Source organism: Rhea americana, unplaced genomic scaffold (assembly GCF_003343005.1).
Source record: "Rhea americana isolate MKP2758 unplaced genomic scaffold, rheAme1 scaffold_36, whole genome shotgun sequence".
In the NCBI taxonomy this organism is placed as follows: domain Eukaryota; kingdom Metazoa; phylum Chordata; class Aves; order Rheiformes; family Rheidae; genus Rhea; species Rhea americana.
In genome coordinates, this window is record NW_028186490.1 from 6285884 (window position 1) to 6310567 (window position 24684).

Below are 24684 nucleotides of genomic sequence, written 5' to 3' on the forward strand. Positions count from 1 at the left end.
GGGGGGGGGGAGGGGAAGTTGCTACTGTTTAGGTATGTGCTCCTTATAATATTTAATCACCTAAGTGTTAATRATGGAGATTTTGTATGTATTGATAAGTTTCTATAAATAATTTTTCAGAAAGTCAGGAATAAAAATCAGTTTGGTATTCAAACACTTTTCTAACTAGACCACATCTCCGGGGGAGCTCAAAATGTGAATGTTTATGCTGGAAAGATGAAGAGCAAAAGCACTGATAAGACATCTTGAAAAACAACCCACTGCTTTCCCCATTACATTTCCTCTCTCCTATTTTTTTAAAATCCTCGATAGTAACGTAACACTAGAAATATTTGAAAAGTTCTATTTAATGAATTTTGTTCTATGAAATATTTAATTTACAAAATGCATCTCACCTGCCTCGAACTGCGGGGAAGAGCTCAGAATGAAAGTCAACCTTGCCATGCTAAGGAATTGCAGCAGCTATGATCTGTAGTAGGGCAGGTTACTTTAGAAGCTCTGTAAGAAGACTAGGTTTTGAAACCTGCCRTGTTATGCCAGAGCAGAGAGAGTGAAGGCAAGAAGAGCTTGCTGCTGTTTTTACGTGCTGTACTTGATTTCCTTTCCTTTTTTTTTTTTTTTTTTTTTTTTTTTAAGGCATAGAAAAAAGAGTTTGGTTAAAGTGATTTGTCTGGCAATATGCTTACCATTTTCATGTAATCAAAGAGATCGCTCTGCAGCTTTACCCTTTTAGTCCAGACACTGAACGCAGGAGCGTTTGTGGTAGGTCTTTGTTAAACAGTTCTAGGCCAGAAGCAATATCAGAAAGGTCTCATATTTCAGGAGGAGCTGAAAAAAAAGGAGCAAATGCCACTTATCCGGTTGAACAGCGGGACTATATTTTTTAAATTCATTTTAATTGCACCTTGGACCTAGGCCAGTAAGTGGTCAATGAGGTTTCAGGATTTTTCATGCTGGTGATGATGGAGCTTAACGTATCTTTTGCTCTGAACACTGTATTTAATTACTGATGGGGAAAGCTGAGCAGAAATTGAAGCAAAGTCACTGTTCACATTCCCTTCTGTTTTCTTTCAGACTGTCTTTGACAGGCCTTCCTTATAGCTCACATTCTTTCTGATATGTATGTCCTACAGTCTGGCTGCAGGAGGCTGCAAAAAGGATGTATGTGAGATTGCAGTGAGCATGTATTCAACATTCAAATACTATATTCCGAAACATAAGTCTGTACCTACTATGGACCAAACTTGAGTTTTTTCCTCTCCTCTGCTTTTTCCTCAGGGAAATTCCTGTTGATGCCTATAGGAACTTGTCCAATTATAAGTTCTCAGGATCAAGATTGCTGTCCAAAGAGTGGGGCTCCTCTCCARCTTTAGCTAATGCCTTGTTGGTAGGGACCTGAGCTCTGGTACTGTCAGAGCTCAGCCTCATTGCCCTTGGTTCTTCATGATTTAGCTTTTTTGATCATCTCTTAGTCTTGCCCCTGGGTTCTTTGTACCTCAATGTCTACCATGTCAGATACGGTATCTAATATGGATTGAAAAAAGAGGAATGCCATTCTCTCATTATTCTTAAATATTCTTTAACAATTCTGTTCAGTTGCAGTAGCTAAAAAGCTGTAACTTCTTACCCATCTTGTCTACTGCAGGTGTAAACTCAGTCTGTATTATTCAAGTTCTGCATTGACAGGAGCCTTTAGATATGTTCCTTCTGGAGACACAGGTAGTGTTAACTGTCACCTCCTGTGTCACAGACTAAGAAATAACCTCTAATGAAACTGCAGTCTGCCTCTCCCTTAAGCCATTCCTCCTTTTTTCAGTTGTTCAGCCCAATTACTGTAACTTACTGAGACAATAAGTTTCTCAGGTCCTGTAGTATGCCACTATGTGAATCCATGGTGTAAATCAATTACTTCAAGTATACAAGAAAAAAGGAAATAGATATATTCTGAAAAAAAGGGCAAGTAGTTCTTCTGTTAGAATAGTTTTAAGGTTACGTATTTTTGACAGGACAAAACCATGCCTGCTTCTTTCACAAAAGCTGTGAAAGACCTTGCCCTCCTTTTCTTGAGGAGTATAATTGGAATTTGCCTTTCCTGGAGCAGAAAATAGGAACAGAAAAGGACCGTTTTTTTTTTTTTGTTTTTTTTTTTTTTTTTTTTTTTTTTTTTTTTTGAGGCTTTTTTTTTTTTTTTTTTTTTTTTTTTTTTTTTTTTGTTCTTTGCAAGTGCAATGTTATGCAAGGGTGGTTCAGTACGGGCTAGTGAAACCAGCTCTTAAAACTGGTTCCTCTGAGCTCCGTTCCCTGTCNAGTTGCTTAGAGGCGTCCTCTTCTTTTTTTCTCTTAAGCTTAAGTTTTCTGTTCTTTGCAAGTGCAATGTTATGCAAGGGTGGTTCAGTACGGGCTAGTGAAACCAGCTCTTAAAACTGGTTCCTCTGAGCTCCGTTCCCTGTCACTGCTGTCCTCTCTTTGGGAGTCTCATCACCAGTGTTCAGCAGTTCCTTCTCCTTCTCCATGCACCTGTTCACACTTGGACTTAGATGTCTCTGCCCTGGGATCCATCCCCCAAACTGACAATGTATTAGTAAGCTGACAGCAACTCACTGGCACGATGTTTGTTCATAAATATAAATATAGCTCAGTAGCCACTACATTCTCCCTGTTAAATGGTTATCCTCAAGTTAAAGTGGTATGAGTCTAGAGTAGATGTAGCAAGAATACATATTTTAAGCCCTGCCCATAGTATAACTTGCATTTTTTCATTATTAACAGCATAAATAATGAACTGTCATCCCCACTTCTTTCACTCTATCAATGCACTTTAACTAGTATAAAAGTGATTTGATTAGTATTTCTTATTTCCTAAAGGCGGAGAGACTGTTTACCTGCMCACGTGTTTTATTCTGATTTCTTTCAATAAAATTAACAAAGCTGTGGGGAAGAGGGAGCACTCACCCATTCATCTGCTTCACTACTTAATAGGAGACAAAGTTTAGTTCCCTGTATTTCAGACAAAGGCTTAAGCTGATGCTAATGAGTCTTTTTTAAACTGGCTATAGGCCCCTAAATCTGGACTGTTTTAATGTCAGTAGCAATAGAACAGTGAGGTTACAGTGGAAATATTAGGCAAATATTGGAAATTACTGTCATTTTGAACAGGCGAACATGGAGAATCCAACCCCACCTGCTTACCATGCAAATGCTGTGTCAAGGACAAACTAAGATAGCTGGTATCAGGAACTTGCAGCAGTGACACATTGAAGATTAATGTCTCACAGAATGTGACTGAACTAGTGCAGCTATGTAGCACTCTTTTACGTGAAAAAACACTATATAGCTTTATGCAGATCGGGCTATGATAAAGTTGCTAGTAATCAGCTCTTTCAAAACAGTGAGCTGAAGAAAATGGAGAGCTCAGCTGGTTTTCAGGAAATTAGAGATTTGAAGGCAATATAAAARAAATTGATTCTGGTTTTGAAACCGCCTTGGCAGTTATTTGGTATTCAAACTACTTTTCCGAGGGCAGCCTGCACAGCAGCTGTTTAAAGGAGCAGTCTTTCTGGGTACACCGAGTCTTTGGAAACCAGGTTCCGTTTTCCCCAAATTCTCCTTTGTTCCTAGCTGAGGCTGGTTGGGGTTTGGGTTTGGTTTAATGCCAGTGACAAAACAGCCTAAATCATGCTTTCTAGGTCATCAGAAGGAATCTTAAAGGTCTACTTAATGGCCTTCCCACAGAAAGGAGGGTCTAGGTCCTGATGAAACACGGAAGTGCCCTGGATGGTTTCTGATGGTGCTGCCCCTCCCTAAAGGTCTTCAGGCATTACCACAAAGAGCCTGCCTATAAATTTCAGAACACTGAGCCTCAGAGCTATTTAAGTGATGCCAGCTTGCAGAAAAAATATTTGCTTTCTTTCTTCCTCACTCTTTAGTGTATTTGTTTTCCTTAAATCTCTGCCACTTCACAAAGGAAAGTAAATCTGATGAATAAGTAATCTCTGATGTTGGACCATGTTTTAGATCTCTTATCAGCTTCTRTTCTTTAAGTATAATCTGACTCAAAGTAGAAAAAATGTACAGAAATATATGTTTCTTTGAAGGTTTGGGAAAAGATAATAATTTATAAAGCTTATAAACACATCTTAAGCCATTATGGACCATGTTTTCCTCATGCTACACTTCCCTGAATGGACAGAGAGATGTAGCTAGTGGAGTTTTTGTGATTTGCCTGCTTAATGATTGCAATACTTRTGTAATCTTTTTGAAGTATAAACTGTGTTAGATGAAAGAAATAGTACTAGTTTACAAAGACTTATAAAGTTGTTTGCACATTAAAGTTGCATGTATATGCATGAATTTGTATATAAAAAAGATATAACAAAATAATATTAACCATTACAATTATCACAGACTTGCCTAGAAACTGGATCTATAGGAGATCCTGTTCTGATAAGCTGAATTCATAAAAACTTGGACTACTAATCACTTAAAGTATTCCTTCCTGAAATYTAGATTCATTAAGTTCATCTTGAGATGGCAGAAACTTCTCGGAGCTGTAGACAACCTGGAGCTCTGCTGCCATTCAGAAACAGAATTACCTGTGTATTGATTATGTGGAATTGTTTGGTGTCTGTGCTATTCCTAAGACACTGCAGGATTCAGAATCAAGGTAGGGTACCTGCAGGGTACTATCTAATCCACATTTTACATACATAACACCAGTTCTTTTCATCTACCTCCTCTGGACTGTAGAAGTAGATGTTTCAGCTGATGTGATTAGAGGTTTTATAAAATGACTTRACCTGCATTAAAATCCTTGTTGCACGTCAAGTAGAGGAATGATTTCAATCTGGATTTTTTATAACAATTGTTAGAGCTAGTCATTTGGTTAAAAGGACACTGATATCTTCTCAATTTGCTTACCTTGTTTTTTGTGATAAAGGATTGACCAGGCTGGRCACTTTTAACTCCAGCACAAGGCTCACAAAGAAGTTTTACTTCTTTGTGAATKGAAATGGAGTTGAGGTGACTGGTTTTCTTCTAAAGGGGATCCTAAACATACCTCTTTCTTTGGCAACTTCTCTTAGCTAGATCAGCCACTTGATTTTAATTTATTGAACTAGGAGCCCAAAGATGTTAACTTGGAGCTGTGAATTCTGCTAGATAGAAAGAAACCGTGTAGTTACAGGTTACAACACAAATTTATGTAGTTTCAGTCAAATGCAAATGAACAGTATCTCTAAAATGACCACGGYGTAAATTGGCCAAAATAAACAAAACCTGTGAAGTAGAAGCAGCGGTATTTCTACCTTGGAGGTGAGGGACTGATAATGCTGACTTGCCGAAGCTCACAAAGCAAACCTAGGCTAGAATCAAACCTGAATGTCCTTATAGCAGATGGCACCGGAACCAGAAGGGAATTAGTCACCTCCTCCCAGTCTTTATCACTGGGAAATCAGAGGACCAAAGCATACAGCAGTCTTCTTTTTTCACTTGAAAACATTGTCCATTTGAGGATYTTGTAAATATATCCAGATTTTCCTGGGATTCGTCTCTGAGCAAGTGAGCACTATGCACAAAAGAGACCAGACACTCACAAAAGCACCAGGCATACATACAGCTCTTCTTCTGGGAAACCATGGTAAGATAAGGCAACTAGGCCAGCCATAGAGATGGGAAGGAAAGTTTACAATTCTGATTATCAGCTTAGACTTTATCCAGAAGAAAACATGGCTTTCCCTAATTTACAAGAGCACCTTTCCTTCTATGAAATCCGCCAGTGAGCACATATTGTTTTTGCTCTTTTAAAACAAGAAAAATCTAGTTATAATATCAACTAGATTTATTGAAAGTGTCTTTAAAATTCTGCATCTTTTGTATGAGTATATAAACCTGGAGTTATATGTTCTATTCAAGATTGTTTTTTCTCCGTTAAGAACATAAATTTGGCTTTCTGTTCTTATAAAAGAAAAAAGAATTGTCTCAGCCCTTAATATTGTTCTCAGTATTTGCATAACAAGTGTGTAAACAAATCAAATAGGGCTCATTCCTGCTCTACTTATCCAGTCTCCACTTTAGCACAGTGGCATTTAACAAGTAGCACACTATATAAAGGGGATTTCTGAGAACTTCTCTTTCATTTCACTTTGAAGCCAAAAGGTAAGTTGAATTTACTTTTTATAAATAATGAGGAACTTCAGCTAGATGGCAAACCTGTTCCTTTTCATTTCTGTGGTCATATTTAAATTTTTTAATTACATTTTCTTTTATTACTGCTTTTTTACTTTGTTTATATTAACAATTTTACTAGATGAAGAGATGCCTGAAGGACACCAGATTGCAATGGCTGATGAAGGTCATTAAAACTGGATTAAAACTGAAGAGTTGTTTTTCCATCTTACTATATGACTGATCAGGATTCTGACTCTTCATCATGATTCAATTATGAGCTGAATGCAGTAGTCATTCAAATGTAATTCACCAAATGATCAGCATCAGAGGAAGAGTACCTGATGTAATTGCATTTCCTTATCTCAGGTTGCATTTCCTTATCTCAGGGACACAAGTATTCCTAGCCACCTAAAGGAGGTTTCTGTTGGAGACTTCAGTAGTCTGTGGTCTGGAGTCAGTGGCCAGCGTTCTCAGATGCTTCAGATTCAACACACGAAACTCCATGATGCATTCCATACAACATGCGTGTTCTGAGGTGGTTTTTATGTTCTCGTAAAAGTGAACGTTCCTGGCAGCAGGGACAGAAATCGCTACTGCTTAAACAGATTCTATACGCAGCTCAATGCTGAAATTTATGGCATAATTGAATAGTTTCATGTTCAAGAGTCTGTTCTGCTGAGTTCATTTCAGTGAGACATTCCTCCATAGAAACACAAGTAAACTTTGCCCTTACAAGTAGTCAGTTTTGAGGCAGATTTAGAATGAAGCTAAAAGCCTTCTACAATAAAGTCAGTCTGGAATATGAAACCACACTTCAATTTTTAAAGCACTGTCCAGTGCAAATGCATCCATGTAATAAATGGTGCTAATTATAAATAGATGCTTAGATTCTGCTTGTCTTATACACTTTGRAACAAATTTCTTGTATGTATTGGTGAACACTCAGCTGTTAATGATCTTGCAGCATTCAAGCTAACCTACATTTTATCCTAAACTTCAAGTGGAGCTGGATTTAGAACATTTTATGTGTCAGTAAAGGTGAACTTATTGATTCTGGATTTTATAAAGGTAGTTTTAAAAGTTAGTATAGTGCATGGTCATCTCTAATTCAGGCTAAAAGAAAGTCTTGCATATTAAGTCATATACTTCGTATGATGGTCAACCCATTAAAATGAGATACTCATTCTGGCATCTTGAACCTATCTTTCTTGGGTTTTTTTAGATAAATAATGCTAATAACTGGATACCWCCATGCACAGTGTCTTATAATCAGTTCAAGTTTTATAACCACACAGCTTTAGCCAATGCTGCGTACTCACTAGTTCCATTGTGAACCCATGATCTCCACCTTGAGTGCTTTTTACTCATGGTATCTTGGCACCAAGGATATAATCTAACTTAATACTATACCTGAAAGGCTAAAATAAAATGAATAAGCCTCTTGCCATTCAGTAAAAATGCTTTTTTTCTACAAGACTAACTATGCTTTCAAGCTTGTGGGATTTTGTTCAAAACAAGATAGRAATGTCAATTGACCTATAAAATTTTGCCCGCTATCAGTCTACTTATTTAAAATAAATGTGCTTAAATGGTAGTGCATTTAAAGAGGTTGCTAACCAGCTCCATACCATCACAACAACTGCTGTAAGAGATTGTGCCTTTTAGGCTGGTGACATATATGTCTGTGTTTCATTGAGTGATTGTAGCCCTTAAAGTCATGTAATGGCTTAAGCTTGATCAGTTTTACACCTGAGCCCATTTCTCAAGGATTAAACCAACAAATAGTGATAGCATAAAAATGATTTATCTCCACTGCACCCACATGTGTAGTTGTCAGTCTGAAACAAGTATACCAATCTGTTTTAGCCTGAAAACTTTTTTATGTATCAGCTGTGAAACAATGGCAAAAACAAAACTGGAAATCTCTTATATCTGAACTATAGACTTAATTTGGACAAGGAAAGAATGTAATTTCAAAAAGGGAAGAACGGGGAAAAAAAAGTGTTCAGTTATATCAGCCAATACTTACATTTCCTAGGGAATTGTTTCCTGACAGATATGTGGAATTTGTTTTTTACAGTTGACCTGAACAAGCATGTTATGCTGTTCATTCTACATGGTCGCAGCAGTAGCTGCTTTTCTCGGGTCTTGTCATGCACAGGATAAGTGCACAGGAATACCTGGGCTACCTGGTACTCCCGGAGCTAATGGGCTGCCCGGAAGGGACGGAAGGGACGGTCTGAGAGGAGAACCGGGTCCACCAGGTAACTGCGGTGATTATCTTCACTGTACTGCACGTGTACGAATCGKAAGACTACAGCAAGGAAACAAGTGTCTTGTTGTATGTTGTCTTTTCATTCAGACAAAATAAGGCAATAGTAGGTTTATTTAAATGTCTAGTCATTGCCAGTTCCAGTAAATTCACACAGAGTGATTTTTTTCTGCTCTGAAGTCAGCAGACTTCCTTTTTGCCACAAATCCTTGTCATGAAGGCTGCAAGAAGAAAAGATGGTAATGCTGAGGAACAGGTGCCCTCTAGGAAGCTGTTGTGCTGAGCAAAAGAGAGAAGAACTGAATGGAAGAAGTGGTCAGCTTAGTTTTTCTTTCTGAAAGATAAGCTGCTTTTCTGGGAAGAGAGAGGAAATGAACAGTTTATCAATATTTAAATATATATATATATATATATGTTTGTATGTATATACACACAGCTTATATACTTAGATATATACATTATATATTATAGTGTGTATATATGTTCTATATATGCATTATATATAAAGTGTGTGTATATATGTGTGTGTGTGTGTTTATGTACAGATATGCACACCCTCATAGTGCTTTTCTATTCTTTCATAGCAGAATGATTTTTTTAAGTATGAAGAAAATGTTATTCCAATATGTATGAGTGCAATTAAAAGGCTTCTGATATGTTTTTCCAGTATTGGAAGGTAGTGTATGTGAAGTAGTCTRGTAAGGAACACACTTTACATTGTATAGTTTTCTTTCCAGTAGAAATGCTTTTTCTAGGTATAGTATCAAGGCTAAAGCACTACCAAAATTGTTCATGGATATAACAGTTTACAGTTTGAGATTAAGTTCTGTTGTGTCCGGTCCCAGAATATTCATTGATTGGAAAGAAAATCATATAACTAATTTTATTTTCATGTTTCTCTTTTCCAGGTCCCATAGGACCCTCTGGAGGTCCAGTGGGGCCTCCTGGAAGAGATGGGCTTCCYGGACCTCAAGGACTCAAGGGAGAGCGAGGCGAGAAAGGAGAGAAAGGGGACATTGGACCACCAGGTGAAAAAGGCTGATCTCCGTGTAAAGTTCTGTTAGTTGGATGCACTGTTTATGTTGGGTCAGCTATGTTGTTTCTCACTGGCAGGGAAGTGCAGTAAGTCAGAGCTGCAACATTGCAGCTCAGGGAGAGGGAACCACATTCGGGCCATCTACATTCCCGCCTGTTTTAGTTGCGAGCAGTTGCAATACAGTCACGCGAGCACATTAGTAACTTCCCTCTACACATAAGCCTGTTGTTACCAGTGGCCGTTTGTGTGGGAAAGTGTCTGCTTGGCAGTCAGCGCTGGATTAGCTGTGCGTGTTTCACACGACTTAGGCAGAAACCCTCCTATACCAGTGTTTACAGTTCGCATTAAAGAAGAATCCCATTGCAAAAGCACAAGGGATCYGTTTAGCTGACTAAAAGGAAACGGTATGAGCTGAATTCTGTTTGGTGCCATAACACAAGTTCCCTCCCCAAAATCTCCTTTGTGCTTGCTCAGTAACARTCACTGGAATGAAGCAAATTCTCTTTGTCAGAGACATAGGCAAGTACACTACCTTAGGATCTTTGCACTTTCACGGGAATGACAGAAATGTAAGCCTTCAACCTAGAAATGTGTGTCCTGTTTTTCTTATAGTTGTTCCTAGGCTCTGTGCAGAGGTGATTTACCAGCATTTTGGGGGAGTGGGGCTGTTAGCCATACCGGTTAACTACAAGATGAAAAAATAATGGGAAAATAATTATTTTACCCTAGGTGATGTAAGAAAAGTACACCATGCACGATTAGTTTTGTAAAGTGATTAGTTTTACCTCATGAATTGTTCCTGTCAGCAGAAGCTGGTTTTGCTTGATTGTATAACTTCTCTTTTTATCTGTGTAGGTCTACCTGCTTCTCTTGACACCGAATTACGAAATGTTTTAGTAAGTTTAAAACATCGACTTGCCAGACTTGAAGGCGGTAATTTTTCTGTTTTTACTTTTTTGGCTTACAAACCATTTTAAATGCAGTGGAAAAAAAAACATTATTAGAGAATCATGACTTGCAAAATAAAATAGCACTTGAAGCCTAGTACTACATTTCAAAACTAGAGCTTTCTGTTAAACATCAGCGAAGTATCTTACAAGTTTTGTTGGATGTCAGCAGAACAGGAAAAATAAGCTAAGGCTTTTTTCAGCAGGGGGAGGGGGTTGTTGGAAAAGAGCCTCTGCTTGTTTCCTGTACTGCCACAGACTGATTTTTGGCTTCAAATAAGGCTACTAGACTACATCTTCAAAGATAAAYAGGTGTGTTATTCCCACTAATTTCAGAGGGAAATGAGACTTTGTTTGCTTCTCTGTCATTCTTAAAGCAGAAATAATGTGCTTACTTATCTCTGTATTAAAGCTGTTAAGAATTACTTAAATTAGTTCACTTAGATGCTATAGTAATGTTCAATATAAACAGGTGCCCAAAAAGTAATACAAAGGCTACTGTAATGTGGAGTGATACTCTGCACTTTGCAAAGTCCTGGATGTTTCAACTGTAAGAAAGCATGTACTGAGATATACTTCATTAGTGAGCACGAGATAAGAACCAGAGTAAAGCATACTTTAAGGAGAGAATAAAATGGACTTGAGTATATACAGGGAAGCTGAAATTTAATGAATTTTGATAGRTATAGGGAGGAGACTTGCTGTTCGTTTTGCTCAGCATACTACCTTTACAAAGGAAGTTTTCCTCCTTATTTTCATCTGATCAGAGTGAGCTCTTACTCTATTGAATAGCATCAATAGTTGAATTATTGCAGAAAATGTAAATTTGTAGTGACCACCTTCAAATGTGTTTGCTTATGAGAAGYAAAATTTGCCCCTAGTAGTCTGGGCACCCCCTCTCTTCGACTACAGATCCTCTTGAGAGGAGGGAGCAAGAACTGGAGAACTGGGGGTCCCTCATGAGACGTGGCACAAGGCCCATTACACCAGCAAGAAGTTGTTTGTCTATAAGAGATTATCCTATTTTCTCCTCCAAAGTAGAGGACATTACACAGAACCTACTTTCCCTGCAGAATCAGATTTCTCAGGAACACTGATTGCATTTATTCRAATTTAATTTATATATAAAAAAAATCCCAATTGATGTTGCATGTTCCATAATGATTCATGGAAATCCCTCAGCCACACACTTGTACAATATTGCTAGCATTTAGATCTACCAGTAGTCATTATAGGTGGTGGAAAGAATTCTTTGTTACTGAGAAGTACTTCACAAAATAATTAAAATATCTCTGTTTCCTTTGCTCAGAGCGAAAGCAAAACTGACACTCTTTAGGAAGTACGCACAGTAAAACAGGGCTGATACCGTATGTAACGAATGGTAGCAGAGCATCCTTGTCTTGGAGGAAGTGATGACAGATGGTTGCATGCAACATAACACTATACTTGCTGAATAACTAATGAATTTGTAAAATTTTGAAGAGCTTCATTCCTCGTCATCCTTTCCTTCGCTCTCATTTTCTTGCCCTAATCTCTTTCCTCCTCCTGTCTTCTCATCAATTTTAATTTTCTCTTCTTCTCTTGATTTTTCTTTCTTCACTTTCCTATCAATATGCCAGAGGAAATTAAAAAAAAAAAAAAAAMAAAAAAAAAAACACTAACTAGCTCTTTYCTTTTCATATTTTAGTGCTTGCTTTGAAYGCAAAAATAACAGAAGTGGGAGAGAAAATACTTGCCAGCAATGGGAAGGAAGTCAATTTTGCATCTGCACTAAAGTCCTGTCAAGAGGCTGGAGGAACTCTTGCAACTCCCGTGAATGAGGAGGAGAATAAAGCTATTTTGGGTATTGTGAAACAGTATAACAAATATGCTTACTTAGGCATTAAAGAGAGTGAGACTTCAGGTCAGTTCAGCTATATGAATGGCACACCTCTGAATTACACCAAGTGGCGCAAATATGAACCAAATGGCAAAGGGACAGAAAAATGTGTAGAAATGTACACTGATGGAAGCTGGAATGACAAAAAATGCAACCTGTATCGCCTCACAATCTGTGAATTTTAAAGAATGRCCTTTCAGCCAACTGAGAATATGGAGACCATGAAATATTGTCTCTCAGCTTTATACAGTATAATTTCTGCAATTTTTCTATGCCAGTAAATCTAAAATGAATCATATTATATTTTTTATCCTTTAGAAAATTCCAAATGTAGTAGGTGATTAACTTAAATAAAATGTGCCTAATTTGATGCATTTATCTCTGTTTTAGAGGGTTGGAAATAACTCAGAATTCATTTTTCATGACAGACACTGTCTCAGTGCACTGTGCCTATGTAGAGATTAGAGGAAAATTCCAGAGTTTGACCTGGGATATTAGAAAAGTCAGAAGTTAAAATATTCCCTGAATTCATAGTGGAAATATTTCAAAATATGTAACTATTGCTACCTTAGAAGAGATGCACAGTGGTTGATTTAGTGTAGCAGTTACGGGCTTGGGACTTGTATATCCCTTTGAAGTATAGGACTTGCATTATGCCGTGTTGAAGTGTGCGTTGATAAATTCAGCATCTGGTAAAAGCAATGATTACATTTCATTTTTTTCATTAAATCAGAAGCTACTATCTATAAAACATTAAGATAAACATTGCATTTTRTCTGTGTTAACATATGAAAATGCATATAAAATATTAAACAGTGCATTTTGTCACGGAACCATCACATTCCCTCATAAAACTATGACCTGTAGAACTTTGTGGTGTTAGAAAGGCCAATTTCATCTCACAAACCACCAAATAAGCACTACTGTTTTAGTGGAGCAGCTGAAGTTAGAAGTACTAATTCAAACACGAGCTGTCTCTTGCTTTCTCTATCAGCTTTCTCTGATGTCATGCTAGCAACCACAAAGTCAGGCTACGATTCAAACCCGCTACAATTCAGAAGAGTCGTTTCACTAAGTCAGAAATATTTCTTACCCCGATTCGGTTTGAGTAACTGGTTTGTGCAGTGAGCGCTCAGGTAAGGACCACGAGTAGCAARTTCACACAATTACTTTGCAGCAGAGAGGCCCTGTTAAATCCATTATTTTCCCATCAACTCAGGGAGAAAAGAAAGTACGGGAGTTTAAACACATGAGCATCTTCCCCTTTTTCTTCTCCTCTGCTGCTGCATGTATATGCAGGGCTCTGAGCAGGGAGCCCATAAAAAGTTGGACATCACTCTGGGCAGTGGGGAACTCCATGCAACCTCAGCCTACACAGTGGAGGAGGATAGGAATGATTTTGGCAGCAGAGGATTCGTGTTCAGATCACACCTAGTGCTTCAGTTTGTCTAGGATTGGGCAGGACTTGGGGAAGAGCACTGCCAGACCCACACGTTGGACAGATTTCAAAGTGTGAAACTTCTTTACAAAATAGCTATCTTGAAAACCTATGACCATGATGCCACTTTTCCCCAAAATTATGAATAGAAAGGGAATAGATCATGCCGTGGCTGAAATTCTGGCTCTCAGGTTACTCTGAGAGAAGAAAAGGTTTAACTAATGCTTTTTGATTCTTCCTACAGTTCGCTCTGACAAGTTGCRTTGCAACTGCTAGAGGAAGCTGCAGGTTTACTTAAAGCTACCTCTACCTCTTGAGTTTTAATTATTTAGTAACATCTAACAAGCAAATCTTTTTTTAATCAATATTTATGTCTTTCAAACATGTAGCTTCTTTCATACAGTTAGAGCAAGATGATTAACTAGCATAAGAAGGTGTCACRCTGGCAAAAGAGCCCCCAAACTGCTGAACTAACCTGGCCTTTTATCATCCAAACCATTTTCATGTATTCATTTACACAGATCTCCAGCAACATTTGGGGTATCCTGTTCAATTGGCTAAACACTGATGTATTTCAGTCACATCTGTGCTTACAAGATGACTATACCAATCTTTTATTAAAATCTTCAGTGTTTAAAATCTCTCAAATGACTTACCGGACTGTATCGCCCATTTTTAAACAATTAGCTTTTCAAAACATTTTGGTGCTTTTTACCCAGTTGAGAAAAATTGTGTTATTTTTTGAGTCAAAAGCTAATCTTTTATTACATCAACAAGCAAAGCTCCTAAGCTAGGTCTCCAAGTCCAATTCTTTCTTCTTAAGCCGTTAYGATTAGAGAAACCAAACCAAACCAAACACACACATACTACTTAAAAATAAAATCTCCACAGTGTTCTTATATGATTGAAGAACTTCTAGACAGCAGTTTCTTCTGTATAGTTTGCAGTGTGGTTGGTTACACTTCAGGTAATGCAACTAAACTCCTTAGTTATTTTCATAAAATCTCTCTCCTTATAGCATCATACTCATTTCTTCTTTTTCTGTGCTTCAGCATTCCCCTTATACCATTCTGAAGTGGGCCTCCTTGTTCTGTGTCCAAATTCTTGACTATATCTCATGTATAAAACAGAAGATATCAAAAAGAATATCTATCAGTTCCCTGCCTTCTCTTCAAACAACTCTGCCAACTTTTTTTTTTACAGTCTTTTATCTCCTAACTTCAATGGACTTCAAAAAAAATAAATAAATAAATAAAAGTCCAGACTGAACTGTCATACATGGAAGAAATAAATAATATTCCCTAATAAAAGATATGTACAGATACACTTGGAATTCATTTATATTTCATGGGATTTGTGTATGCTGTGACAATTAAAATCCTGGTGAGGATATAACATTTTTAAATACTTATGTACGTATTAAGTACAATGCTATGTGCTTATTCTTTTCAATTCCACAGAGGAGCAGAAAAAGTATCCTAAAATATTATACATGAGAAAAAAGCTAGCTAAAAGAATAACATAACTCAGTGCTTAAATGCTGTTTAATATATTTGCTTGTATTCCAGTATTTTGTATTTTGTATTTTGTGTTTTTCCATCTGTTTTTAAAGGCTAAATGACTTTGATAAAATCTTTCTGTARAAACACAAGCAAAAATAATTGCTGGTGCATAGTGACCAGGCCAGGCAAAAGTCAATTTAGTCTTTTTAATTTATAATAATTTGCTACAGAAAAACAACTTAACAGCAAGACCTTTCAATTCAGACATGTTTTCTCTTCTTTAAATATTATAGAAACAGATTTTGAGAAGTAATGTCTTAGTTCAAGTAAAAAGTTCAGGAAAATTCAATCCCTTGTGAAGTTAGTTTTGTATCACACTAGGGGTCTAATACAATTGTTCTTAATTAAAGTGTATTTAATAATGGTGGACTTTGGCTACGAAAGATGGATGTTGATTGTAGAGGGACTTCTCTCTAATCTAGAACGATAACTTATAACCGTGTAATTTAATTGAGTGGAGGGTAGCTTAGAAATACCATGAGCAATTTTGAGCAAAACTCAGAAGCCTCTCTTGTCCCCTCGCAATCTCCACTGCATGTAGAGAAAGTGACCTTTGATAAAGCAGCTAAATACATTTTTGTTGGCTTTCTGATTTTTGTGGAAAAATGATGAAAACAAGCCCCACAGTTCTTGGGAGGAATTATTTTCAAATTAATTCTTAAACGAACATTGTAATTGATAGGATGCAATACAGGATAACAGGTCTAGCCTATCTTGTATAAACCATGATCAGCACTTCCTTTATATGTGTGTGTGCGTGTTCGTGTGTATGTATGGGTTTAATTTGGAAGATAAGTATAAAAAAAAAGATAAAAAAGACATTTATTCCTGTGTTCTTTTCCAGGAGCCCATCTATGGTGGAAAAAAAATGAGTACTTGATGCTGCGACATCCTAGCAGTGCTGCAAGTACCAAGCAGGTAAAGGTTAATCATACATTTTAAATTTATATGTGCCTTTGTGTTAGCAAAACAGTAAGTGGAAATGGGAGAAGAAATACTTGCCATCAGGAAATTTGTTAACTGACTTTGAAACYGCAGTGAAAGAACTAATGGCCCTATTACAACTCTCATGAACCAGAGAAAAGCAATATTTGCAGAGTCTTGTGCAATGATTTAACAGACACGTTTATCTGAGCCTGAAAGAGCATCAGACTGCAGGTAAATTTCATTATTTGAAGTAGAGAACTAGAGTTAAAAAATTGTATTAACCCACAGTTACACAAATTGGCCTGGTTTAGAGCATGATCAATACTGGATGCTTGGAAATAAGAGTAGCCAGCGCTCAAAATGATAAGGGGCTAAAGCCCTGTTAGGAAACGTGCCTGGTGGAATTTGGCTCCAGGTAATCGGGCAAGCGTGGTGCCCCGCGGAGCCAGGAAGGCAGCGCTGGTGCGTCCCTGCCTCTGCGGCTCCGGAGCCGAGTCAGCGGGAACCACGCTGCCAGGGACCGCGACCCTCACAGGGAAATGCCGTGAGCGTAGTGACGGTGGTAAAGGCTGCAGTGAGCACCTTAACCTTCRTCTGCAGAATATATGTGAAAAAAGCATTTCCTCTGGGTCATRAGCATGAGTTGTTTTTTTTCCTACCTCCCCTTAGAATCCTGTTTTGTTATTAAGAACCATTTCACAGGTGAGACGTTTTGTTACTTTCCACAGGTTATAAGCACCAAACTATTATGTCTTTCTGTGTCTCCCAAGTGAGCTATACTGGGTGATTTACCAGGGACCTCTGGTGACCTTCACTTGTATCCTTCACATGTAACGTAAGTCAATGGAGCAAGTTGGCAATAGCAGCCATATGGACTGATCACATGTCTCCAGGCAAAATTAAGACTTTCTACTCTAAAATGCTGCTTATAACTTCAACAAAAAGTTATGCTGAAGCTTGTTATATTGGATGTCCATATCTTGTTGTATTCTTTACTTCCTCTTCTTAAAGCTTCACAAAAATGCTTCAGTGCTCCTCCTCTGAGATCTGCTGCCTGACACAAGAACTGAGGTGAGCAGTGAGCGTGGAGGAGGTCCCAYATGCTCTGTGCTCTTCCTGTTACCTCCAGGCATACAGGAGCTGTTGGGGGCAATCTGACAATAATTTGGAAGAGGACATGGAGGAAAGAGGATTGCAGGAAGCACAGGACAGGGTGATAGAGAGGTAGGATGGAAGCGACAGAACAGCATAGAAACAGTGTAAACAGCAAACATAAATGGCGTCTGAGCCATTTAAATACAAGCTAAGAGAATAGGAGAAGAATTTGTAAGGTTATCGGAGGTGAGACTAGCACTATGAAGGGAAAAATCAGCTTTCAGGAGGTTAAGTATGCAGAGGAAAAGCGAACAAACAGGCTTGTAAAAGAAACGCATACTCGATTCCATAAAAACTGAAATTAAACTCTAGTGTCTGTATTTCTTTAAGCAGCTAGGAAAGTAGTGTCAGCTGACRTCTGTCCTTAGCGTATTTTGTATTTACCTACCTATATTGTGTAACACTGAACCTAATCTCAGAATCGCCTTAATTTGCTTCACTAGCACTGTAATTGTAAAACCTCTGAATGATAGATGCAGAAACATGGAAAAAAAAGTTGCTTCAATATTCAAAAATTTTGTTTTATATCAGTTTTATGTGAAGTGTTCTTGGGTCTTGTTGGGCTTCTGTGGTATGCCAGATCAGCAAATAGTGTACAATAATTATAACTATAGAGAATATTAATATCAGTTTATTGATCATAAACAAGTGTAATAGAAATATGAGTATATAAAATTTTCTATTTCTGCTTGCTCCATCTCATCAGTATACTGATAAAACCAAGAAAAGTTTAGATTTTATCAAATCAACATCAGTTCTTCTAGGACTGAGTCTATCGCGTGAGAAAATGTGTCCAGCTTTCCCCAGCCATCGGTGAGTGTGCGTGGCGCCCATTAACAGAAGCCACACCGCATCCCGTCTTGTCCTTGCACAARCTGCGGTTTCTCCCACGTGCAGTTCAAGTGCTGAAGTTCTCCTGACCATGGATGCGAAGGTCCAGGTTCTGCAGGTGACCTTTGCCAGGGCCCATCCGGACTCCAGGTAACAGCATGTCCTCGTGTTCTCCTCCTTTTTCCTAAAACAATGGGAGAACATCAGCCAAAAGCAGTCAAAAGAATGTTAAGAGCATTAGATCAAACAAGCGGAGGTTAGGAAACTTTAAATTTAGTGGGAAACTTTACATAAAAGTTACTCATGCAAATTTAAGTTGGCCCTCTTCTGTGAAGGGTTCAGATGACTGGGTGCTGCTTATTTATTTTTCACAGGCCGAGTGCCCTTTGCAGCGCGCTCGCTGGAGAGCGCCGCGCGGCTCGGTGAGGCTGGCGCGGGAGCGGTGCCAGCGGCCGCCGCGGCGCGTGCTGCGGGACGCGAGAGGCGCAGCTCTGCTGCGGAGCTGAGCCGGGCTCGCCGCGGCCCAGCCGCGGCATCGCACGGCGCCCGCGCGCGCGGCTGCCGCTCCCCGTCCCGCCTGCACGCGCGCAGCCCTGGGCCTCTTCTGCTGCCCACCCAGGTGAGCCGGGTTTGCGAGTTAGCGGCTTCCCTTAGAGGAACCGGGTAGGCTGGGCAAGTTCAGGCTTCCGTGGCTGCTGCCCCGACGCGCGCCACGGGCGGGCCGCGGCCTCCGGGTCGCTTCCCGTTGCCGTGAGGGTCTGCTCATCCGCGAGATGCCGGTGCCTGTCACCTGCGATCCCTCGTCTCTAACGAACGCAGCGGTATTGTAGAGAGGCGCCTGGTGCGCAGCATACCGCCCGTGAACACCGTGTTATTGATCGTCTTCGGTGACGTTTACAAATTAACATTTACAAGGGAATGGTGTAGAAATATTAAGCATTTCAAACAAGTCTGGACAAATGGCTGTTTCCTCTTTTTTTTTTTTTTTAAGGTGAAAAGGTTTCCACAAAACAGAAAAGTACCCTCAAATATTTTCCTCGCATTTTAAGTGTGTTTACCTCTTGAAGAAAACAAATCCCTATCATCCCAGTTAAAGTTCTTGACATTTCTATTCATATGCAAATTCATATCATGTTACGTGTTCCTGTAGATAACAAAATAAATCTCAAGTTACAGGCCCTATAAATTTAGACCATGTAATGAGCCTTTCTTATTTCATATTGGAGCTGCTAGGTAAGTTGAACATCTTTAAAGAGACTTCAGTTTAAGTTATGCTGAAATTTACTTAAGCTGTATCACAAACCCTTCCATTTCAGATTTTTTCATTGCCTTTTAACATTTTTCTTCATTAATACTGTAGCCTACATGTGTGGAGGATGCCACTTGAGATATGGATACTTTAAAAGACAGATTGTTGTCATAATGAAAGAGTAAGCCTTAATAATTGTTTCCCTCTTAAAACTAACGATTAAGACACTCTAAAAACTATAGCTTTTCTCATGGGGAAAAATGGCATATAGTAGTATTGACTGTACAAAAAGAAAGGTTTCTGAAGGGGATGTGGAAGGTTTTACTCTGTAACTTAGACTCTTAAGAAAGTACACTGTAATATAGATTGCTTCTTTTGGAAAAAAAATATTTGAATTATTATTTGAAACAACATAACTTTGTAGCTATTCCAGTAACATTCATTTCAGTGAGGGCAAAGCCTGTGGTACAAAAAGACTTCAAATCAAGAGAGCAAAATTTTGGTATGTTGCTATTTTTTAAACACAAGAATCTATACTGGAGAGTAAAATACTTTATTTTACAGTTGGCTTTAAATAATGCTGTCACCACAGCTCTTCCACAAGATCTTTGGAGCGGCGTTTTTCTTGCTCGCCTGCTGTGCTCAAGGTAACTCTGCAGGAATTCCTCCTGCACCCAATTTCACCCCYTTGCCTGAGGATGGGGTAGTTGAAGGCTTTGTATCAGGTATCTGCAGTTATCTCTATTTTTATCTAGCTGTACTGTTGTATTCCATTTTTATGCTTCATGAACCAAATGTTATGTTATATAATCTGTCATGGGTTCTATCTGATAGAAGATAATCAGGTATTTATTAGTTCCCCTGTATAAAGAAGTTTATATCCCTCCTACCTAATGATTCTGAATGGTTCACTCACGGAGGAAAGGATATCATTCTGCATAACGCAGGGCCACAGACTTTTTATTAGTTTAGGTTTGAGTTGTGAGCAGCAAGTGCGTCAGCAGTCCTAAGAAAGCATTAAAACTCCAAAAGTAGCTTCCAAGAATTTATTSTCTGTCTTTATGAAGACTAGTGTGTGAAAAATACCTTATTTAAAACACAGAATTAAACTAAAACTTATCAAACACAGAACACTTTAAAAGTTCTATTCATTTCACACAACTGTCTCTACTTTATCTTGAAATCCAAGATTGAAGAAATAGACAAAGTGTATAATAGTTGTTTCTGTTTTCAGATTTCCCATCACTTGCTGATAATGGAATGGAAGACATTATCCTTCAATTAGACTATCAAATTTCCAGACTCGAAGGAGGTAATTTATCTGCTTTTCCTTTTGGCTATGACTGGCTATAACAGGCATAAGCAAAATACGCCAAAAAAAAAAAAAAAAAAAAAATCTTAGAAAAATGGGGGGAGCAGAATTTTCTGAGTTTTTGCTGCATTCCTTTTATGTTCTGTTCCTCAGTAGACAGGAGAGTGATTAGTTACAAATGGTAGGAGGGAGGCCAGACAATTATTTTTCCATAACTAGTGAGAGATGCCTAGGTAACAGCAGCAAAATATGGATGCAAGCAAGTCAGAAATATTTATCAAACTAAAATCCCTGGCTATGTAGAAGAAGTGCTCCATTGGTATCTCATGCTCCTAACAGGCAAAAATAAACAGAATATGGTAAACTCAAGAGTAAAAAAAAAACCATAATAATTACAACAGGATCATATCCAAGGTCCTGCTCACTGAAGTACTGCTGTATTTTTATGCTCTGTATGCCGTCTCAAAGAACTTAGAGAGTACAGGGCCAGAGACAAAGAAAAAAAAATATGCACTTTGTCTAAATGTAAATTCCTCATTTCCTTCCCTTCTCTCCAACCTCTTTTGTACTTCTCCTATTTCATTGTCTATCTATCTATAAGTATTTCTTCCTTTTTTTTTCCCTCCCCTCATCTTTTCAGATTTCTTCTGGGTTTCAGGGTTTTTATCTTTGATTTCAAGTTTTCCTCTCCTTTCCTTTTTCCATTGGTTAAATCTAAAGTTATGGAGGAATACAGACTGTGGGAATTACTATTGCTAGCAAAATGACCACAAAACAATACGTAAAAGATTATAATCTTTCTCTTGATTTTGCAGTCCTCCGTTTGGAAGGAAAGATAACAGAATCTGGAGGAAAAATATTTGCTACCAGTGGGAAAACTGCTGACTTCTATACTACCGTGCAAAAATGCGAAGAGGCTGGGGGGTCCATCGCCACCCCGCGGAACCAGGGCGAGAACGCCGCCATCCAGTTCTTCGTGAAACAGTTCAAGAAGTACGCCTACCTGGGGATAAAGGAGTCTCTACTGCCAGGCAAATTCTGTTCCCTCAGCGGTGCCGAACTGAATTACACAAACTGGTATTCAAATGAACCCTCTGGCAAAGGGGAAGAGGAGTGTGTGGAGATGTACACCGACGGCACTTGGAACGACAAGAAGTGCCAACAGAATCGCCTTACTGTCTGTCAGTTTTAGTGCTTCCTCCTCGCGCTCGTTCCCCGGGCCTGGCAGGATCCCGGGAATGCTCACTCTTTCCTATCCATTTTCTCTTTGTAGCTAGTGAATTCTCATAATGCAGCATGAAAAATAAAAGTCACTCTTGGCCATCCAGACTTGGCTTTTAAACAAATGCCAACCGCAGAGAGGAGATTACTTATAACAAACAAAAGCAGTGCCCGTTTTACGGGGTTTGCGTTGGTTCTCCTGTGCCAGCACAGAAAGCTCAAGGTCTGTGGGAGAGACCAAATAGGAGTAAAGACGATACAGTGCCCAAGTGGTCTGGAAAGATGAGTACAGTCAGGGTGAGGTCAATATTTTTTTCTACTAGATTGCAGAGGGATTCAGATACTCACTGCTAATCTGCAGGCACCACTGGCATTTTCAGAGCTGCTCTGTAAAACCCAGTTAGGATTCCCATGCAGCTAAGCTCACCAGTGCTTCTGAAGCACGTGATATTCTGCGTTCGTTACAGAAACTGCTCAAAACCTGCCGCCTCCAGTTTGGGCTGACGGACTGTTTACGACAAAGTGGACAGTTTTGTCACTGGGGTGCAGTGCTCCTGAAGCTGAGTGTCCCGGAGGTTAGATGCACAKCTGTGCTCCACAACAGGCACATCCAGAGACGTCAACGTATTTTTTTTTCCCTCCTTCCTCTTGAGCAGTTCCCTCCTTTGACAGTAAGGGCTCTGCATACGCTCCGTGAGGGTGTGATATAAAAAGCTGATTCAGTCCCCAGGCAGCCCTCCCTTGCACATAAGCTGAGCCGAATGCGATCAGCTGTACTCACATGAGCGTTGTCAGCTCCAGCATGGCCAGAGAGCTGAGCAAGAGAAAAGCTCTAGAGTCAGACCAGCAGCTTTTGCCCTCCGTTGGTCAGAGAGGCAGGAGGGTCAGTGCATAAAAGTAACTGGGGGGTGGAGGGGAAAGGAAGGTGAGCTCACGGCCGGCACAAACACAGCAGCCGTGGAAGGGGCCTGCTTGGAGCAAGACGCTTCAAGACACGTAGCTGTGCACCTCGCTATGACTCTGGAGCAACAGCTGGTTGTGTGCACATTCCTGAGCTGGCTTAAATTCAGTTAGTCAAATATTTTCAGTATACATTCTCATCACCTGTTCTGTGGTAAGGCATAGGTCTTCCTGGCCTGAGTTCAGCCCTCTGATTGATGTCATAGCCTGTAAAACATCCTTGTTATTCTGAGTAAATTAAACAGCTTAGAAGTGTTTATTTAAGATGATCAGTGTAACAGGACTAGTATCAAATCAAGATGTTTTCCTGTTTAAACAACAAGTTGCTTAATACATTCACTCTAGCAACATTCAGATCCTTCATCATGCCAACAGGTATTTATTTAACAGGATTGTGTTTCCCTGTTCATGGATCTGTAAAGTTACCCAACCTATACAAATAAATTAATTAATTAATTAATTAAAAAATAAGACTGCGTGAGCAACATCCTCAGTTTATCCAGTGGATCTGTTTGGCATGTGAGGAGATTCACAAGCTGCTAACAACTAGTGCCCTATTTCTGGGCAATCTAGCTAGGGTATAAACCACTGCTCAATCCTATATCACATAAGGTCTAAGTAGACAGACTGTCATGTTGCTATGTTAACCCAGTTTGAAACAGGTACATAAAAAGGAAATGGAAATCATAAGTCCATAGGGACTTCTTTTACTATATTAACTATATAGTAAAACTTTATAAACGATATTCTTACTCTTATTCACAAATGTTTTAGAGCTTACCAGGATATGTCTGCGCCCATCAGCTCCCCCACCCACAGCCTCAGCCTTGCGTGACTCCTGTTGTGAAACGAGCCCTGCCGCGGAGCACGAGGAAACAGGAATCTGGGCATCACCTCGTACAGTAGTTTTCCACTCCTCCTATTCCAGTAAAGTTTGAAAAGTTTACAATGATTAACATCAGCTTGAGAACAGCATTGAAGCCCCCAGACATTTGAAGCTATGTTTTTATTTTATGCCATCTCTTTCAGAGGTTTAGGTCTCAGTATCAGATCATCTCCCTGCTTATCTCCAGGGGTGACAGAGCTATGGCAAAATCCGAGCTAATCATGGGTACATAAGATGACGCTGCTGCCCTCAGTACAGTTCAGATGAACACATGCCGCTGCAGCAGCAGCAATGCACCCCGCYGCCCAGCGTTCAGGCACTTCCCCCTGGGGACTCCTCAGCAGAGGGTGAGGCACTCGACATGCTACTCCACAGCTGAAGATACTAACCCTGTCGTGTCACACTAAGGACTCGCAGTCCTCAATGAGGATCAAAAATCTTGAATAGAAGTCACTTACTTACCTTCTTGCCCTGCCTGGAGTTCATCCCTCCAGCGACCTGCCTGCAGCGCTCTGAGCCCTCATCACCCTAAAAGCAGAAGTTGAGATCTGGGCATCAATTTTCCTAAATCTGAGTGAGAGGGCAAAATAGCATTATCCGATTTGTAAAAAGAGAGGATTCAGACAGGTCAGGCAACTATATTATCTATGTTTAGATATCTAAAAGTTAGTTATTTTTCTGAAATGTTTATGAACTTACTTATTTTGAAAGCCTGATCTAATCTCCAGCTAAACTTAAAGACTAGTTATACCTTATGTGACTGCCACTCAGTTAACCAGGTATGTACCAGTTCCTTGCGCAGGTGTTCACACCCCATCCGGCTTGCTGACAATCCAAACAATGT

At 39.2% G+C, this 24684-nt stretch overlaps 3 protein-coding genes across 6 annotated transcripts in view; 2 read left to right on the forward strand and 1 right to left on the reverse strand.

Moving 5' to 3' along the window:
* LOC146591803 (pulmonary surfactant-associated protein A-like) overlaps positions 1-16219 on the forward strand; it is a 31620-nt gene extending 15401 nt beyond the window's left edge. For 3 of the 4 annotated variants that reach the window (XM_085312334.1, XM_085312336.1, XM_085312337.1), the window contains exons 3-6: positions 8246-8429; positions 9346-9465; positions 10329-10406; positions 12108-12484. In XM_085312334.1, the coding sequence (XP_085168460.1) occupies positions 8261-8429; positions 9346-9465; positions 10329-10406; positions 12108-12484 (744 nt within the window). In that variant the 5' untranslated portion in view covers positions 8246-8260. Of the gene's footprint in view, positions 1-8245; positions 8430-9345; positions 9466-10328; positions 10407-12107; positions 12485-13293; positions 13436-14940; positions 15121-16143 lie in introns of those variants that run through there. The other variant, XR_014896736.1, reaches the window with a different exon arrangement.
* A 2057-nt stretch (positions 16220-18276) lies between these two features.
* On the reverse strand, positions 18277-24361 carry LOC146591804 (uncharacterized). The gene is made up of 4 exons (XM_085312339.1): positions 24303-24361; positions 23736-23873; positions 23099-23161; positions 18277-18396 (listed from the first exon to the last, which is right to left on the reverse strand). Exons 1-4 carry the CDS (start codon positions 24324-24326, stop codon positions 18280-18282), a joined length of 342 nt encoding a protein of 113 aa, XP_085168465.1. The 5' UTR covers positions 24327-24361; the 3' UTR covers positions 18277-18279.
* LOC146591805 (pulmonary surfactant-associated protein A-like) lies at positions 18279-23190 on the forward strand. Its single transcript, XM_085312338.1, has 4 exons — positions 18279-18362; positions 20026-20108; positions 20696-20773; positions 21589-23190. Exons 2-4 carry the CDS (start codon positions 20039-20041, stop codon positions 21963-21965), a joined length of 525 nt encoding a protein of 174 aa, XP_085168464.1. The 5' UTR covers positions 18279-18362; positions 20026-20038; the 3' UTR covers positions 21966-23190.
* Positions 24362-24684: the final 323 nt, after the last annotated feature.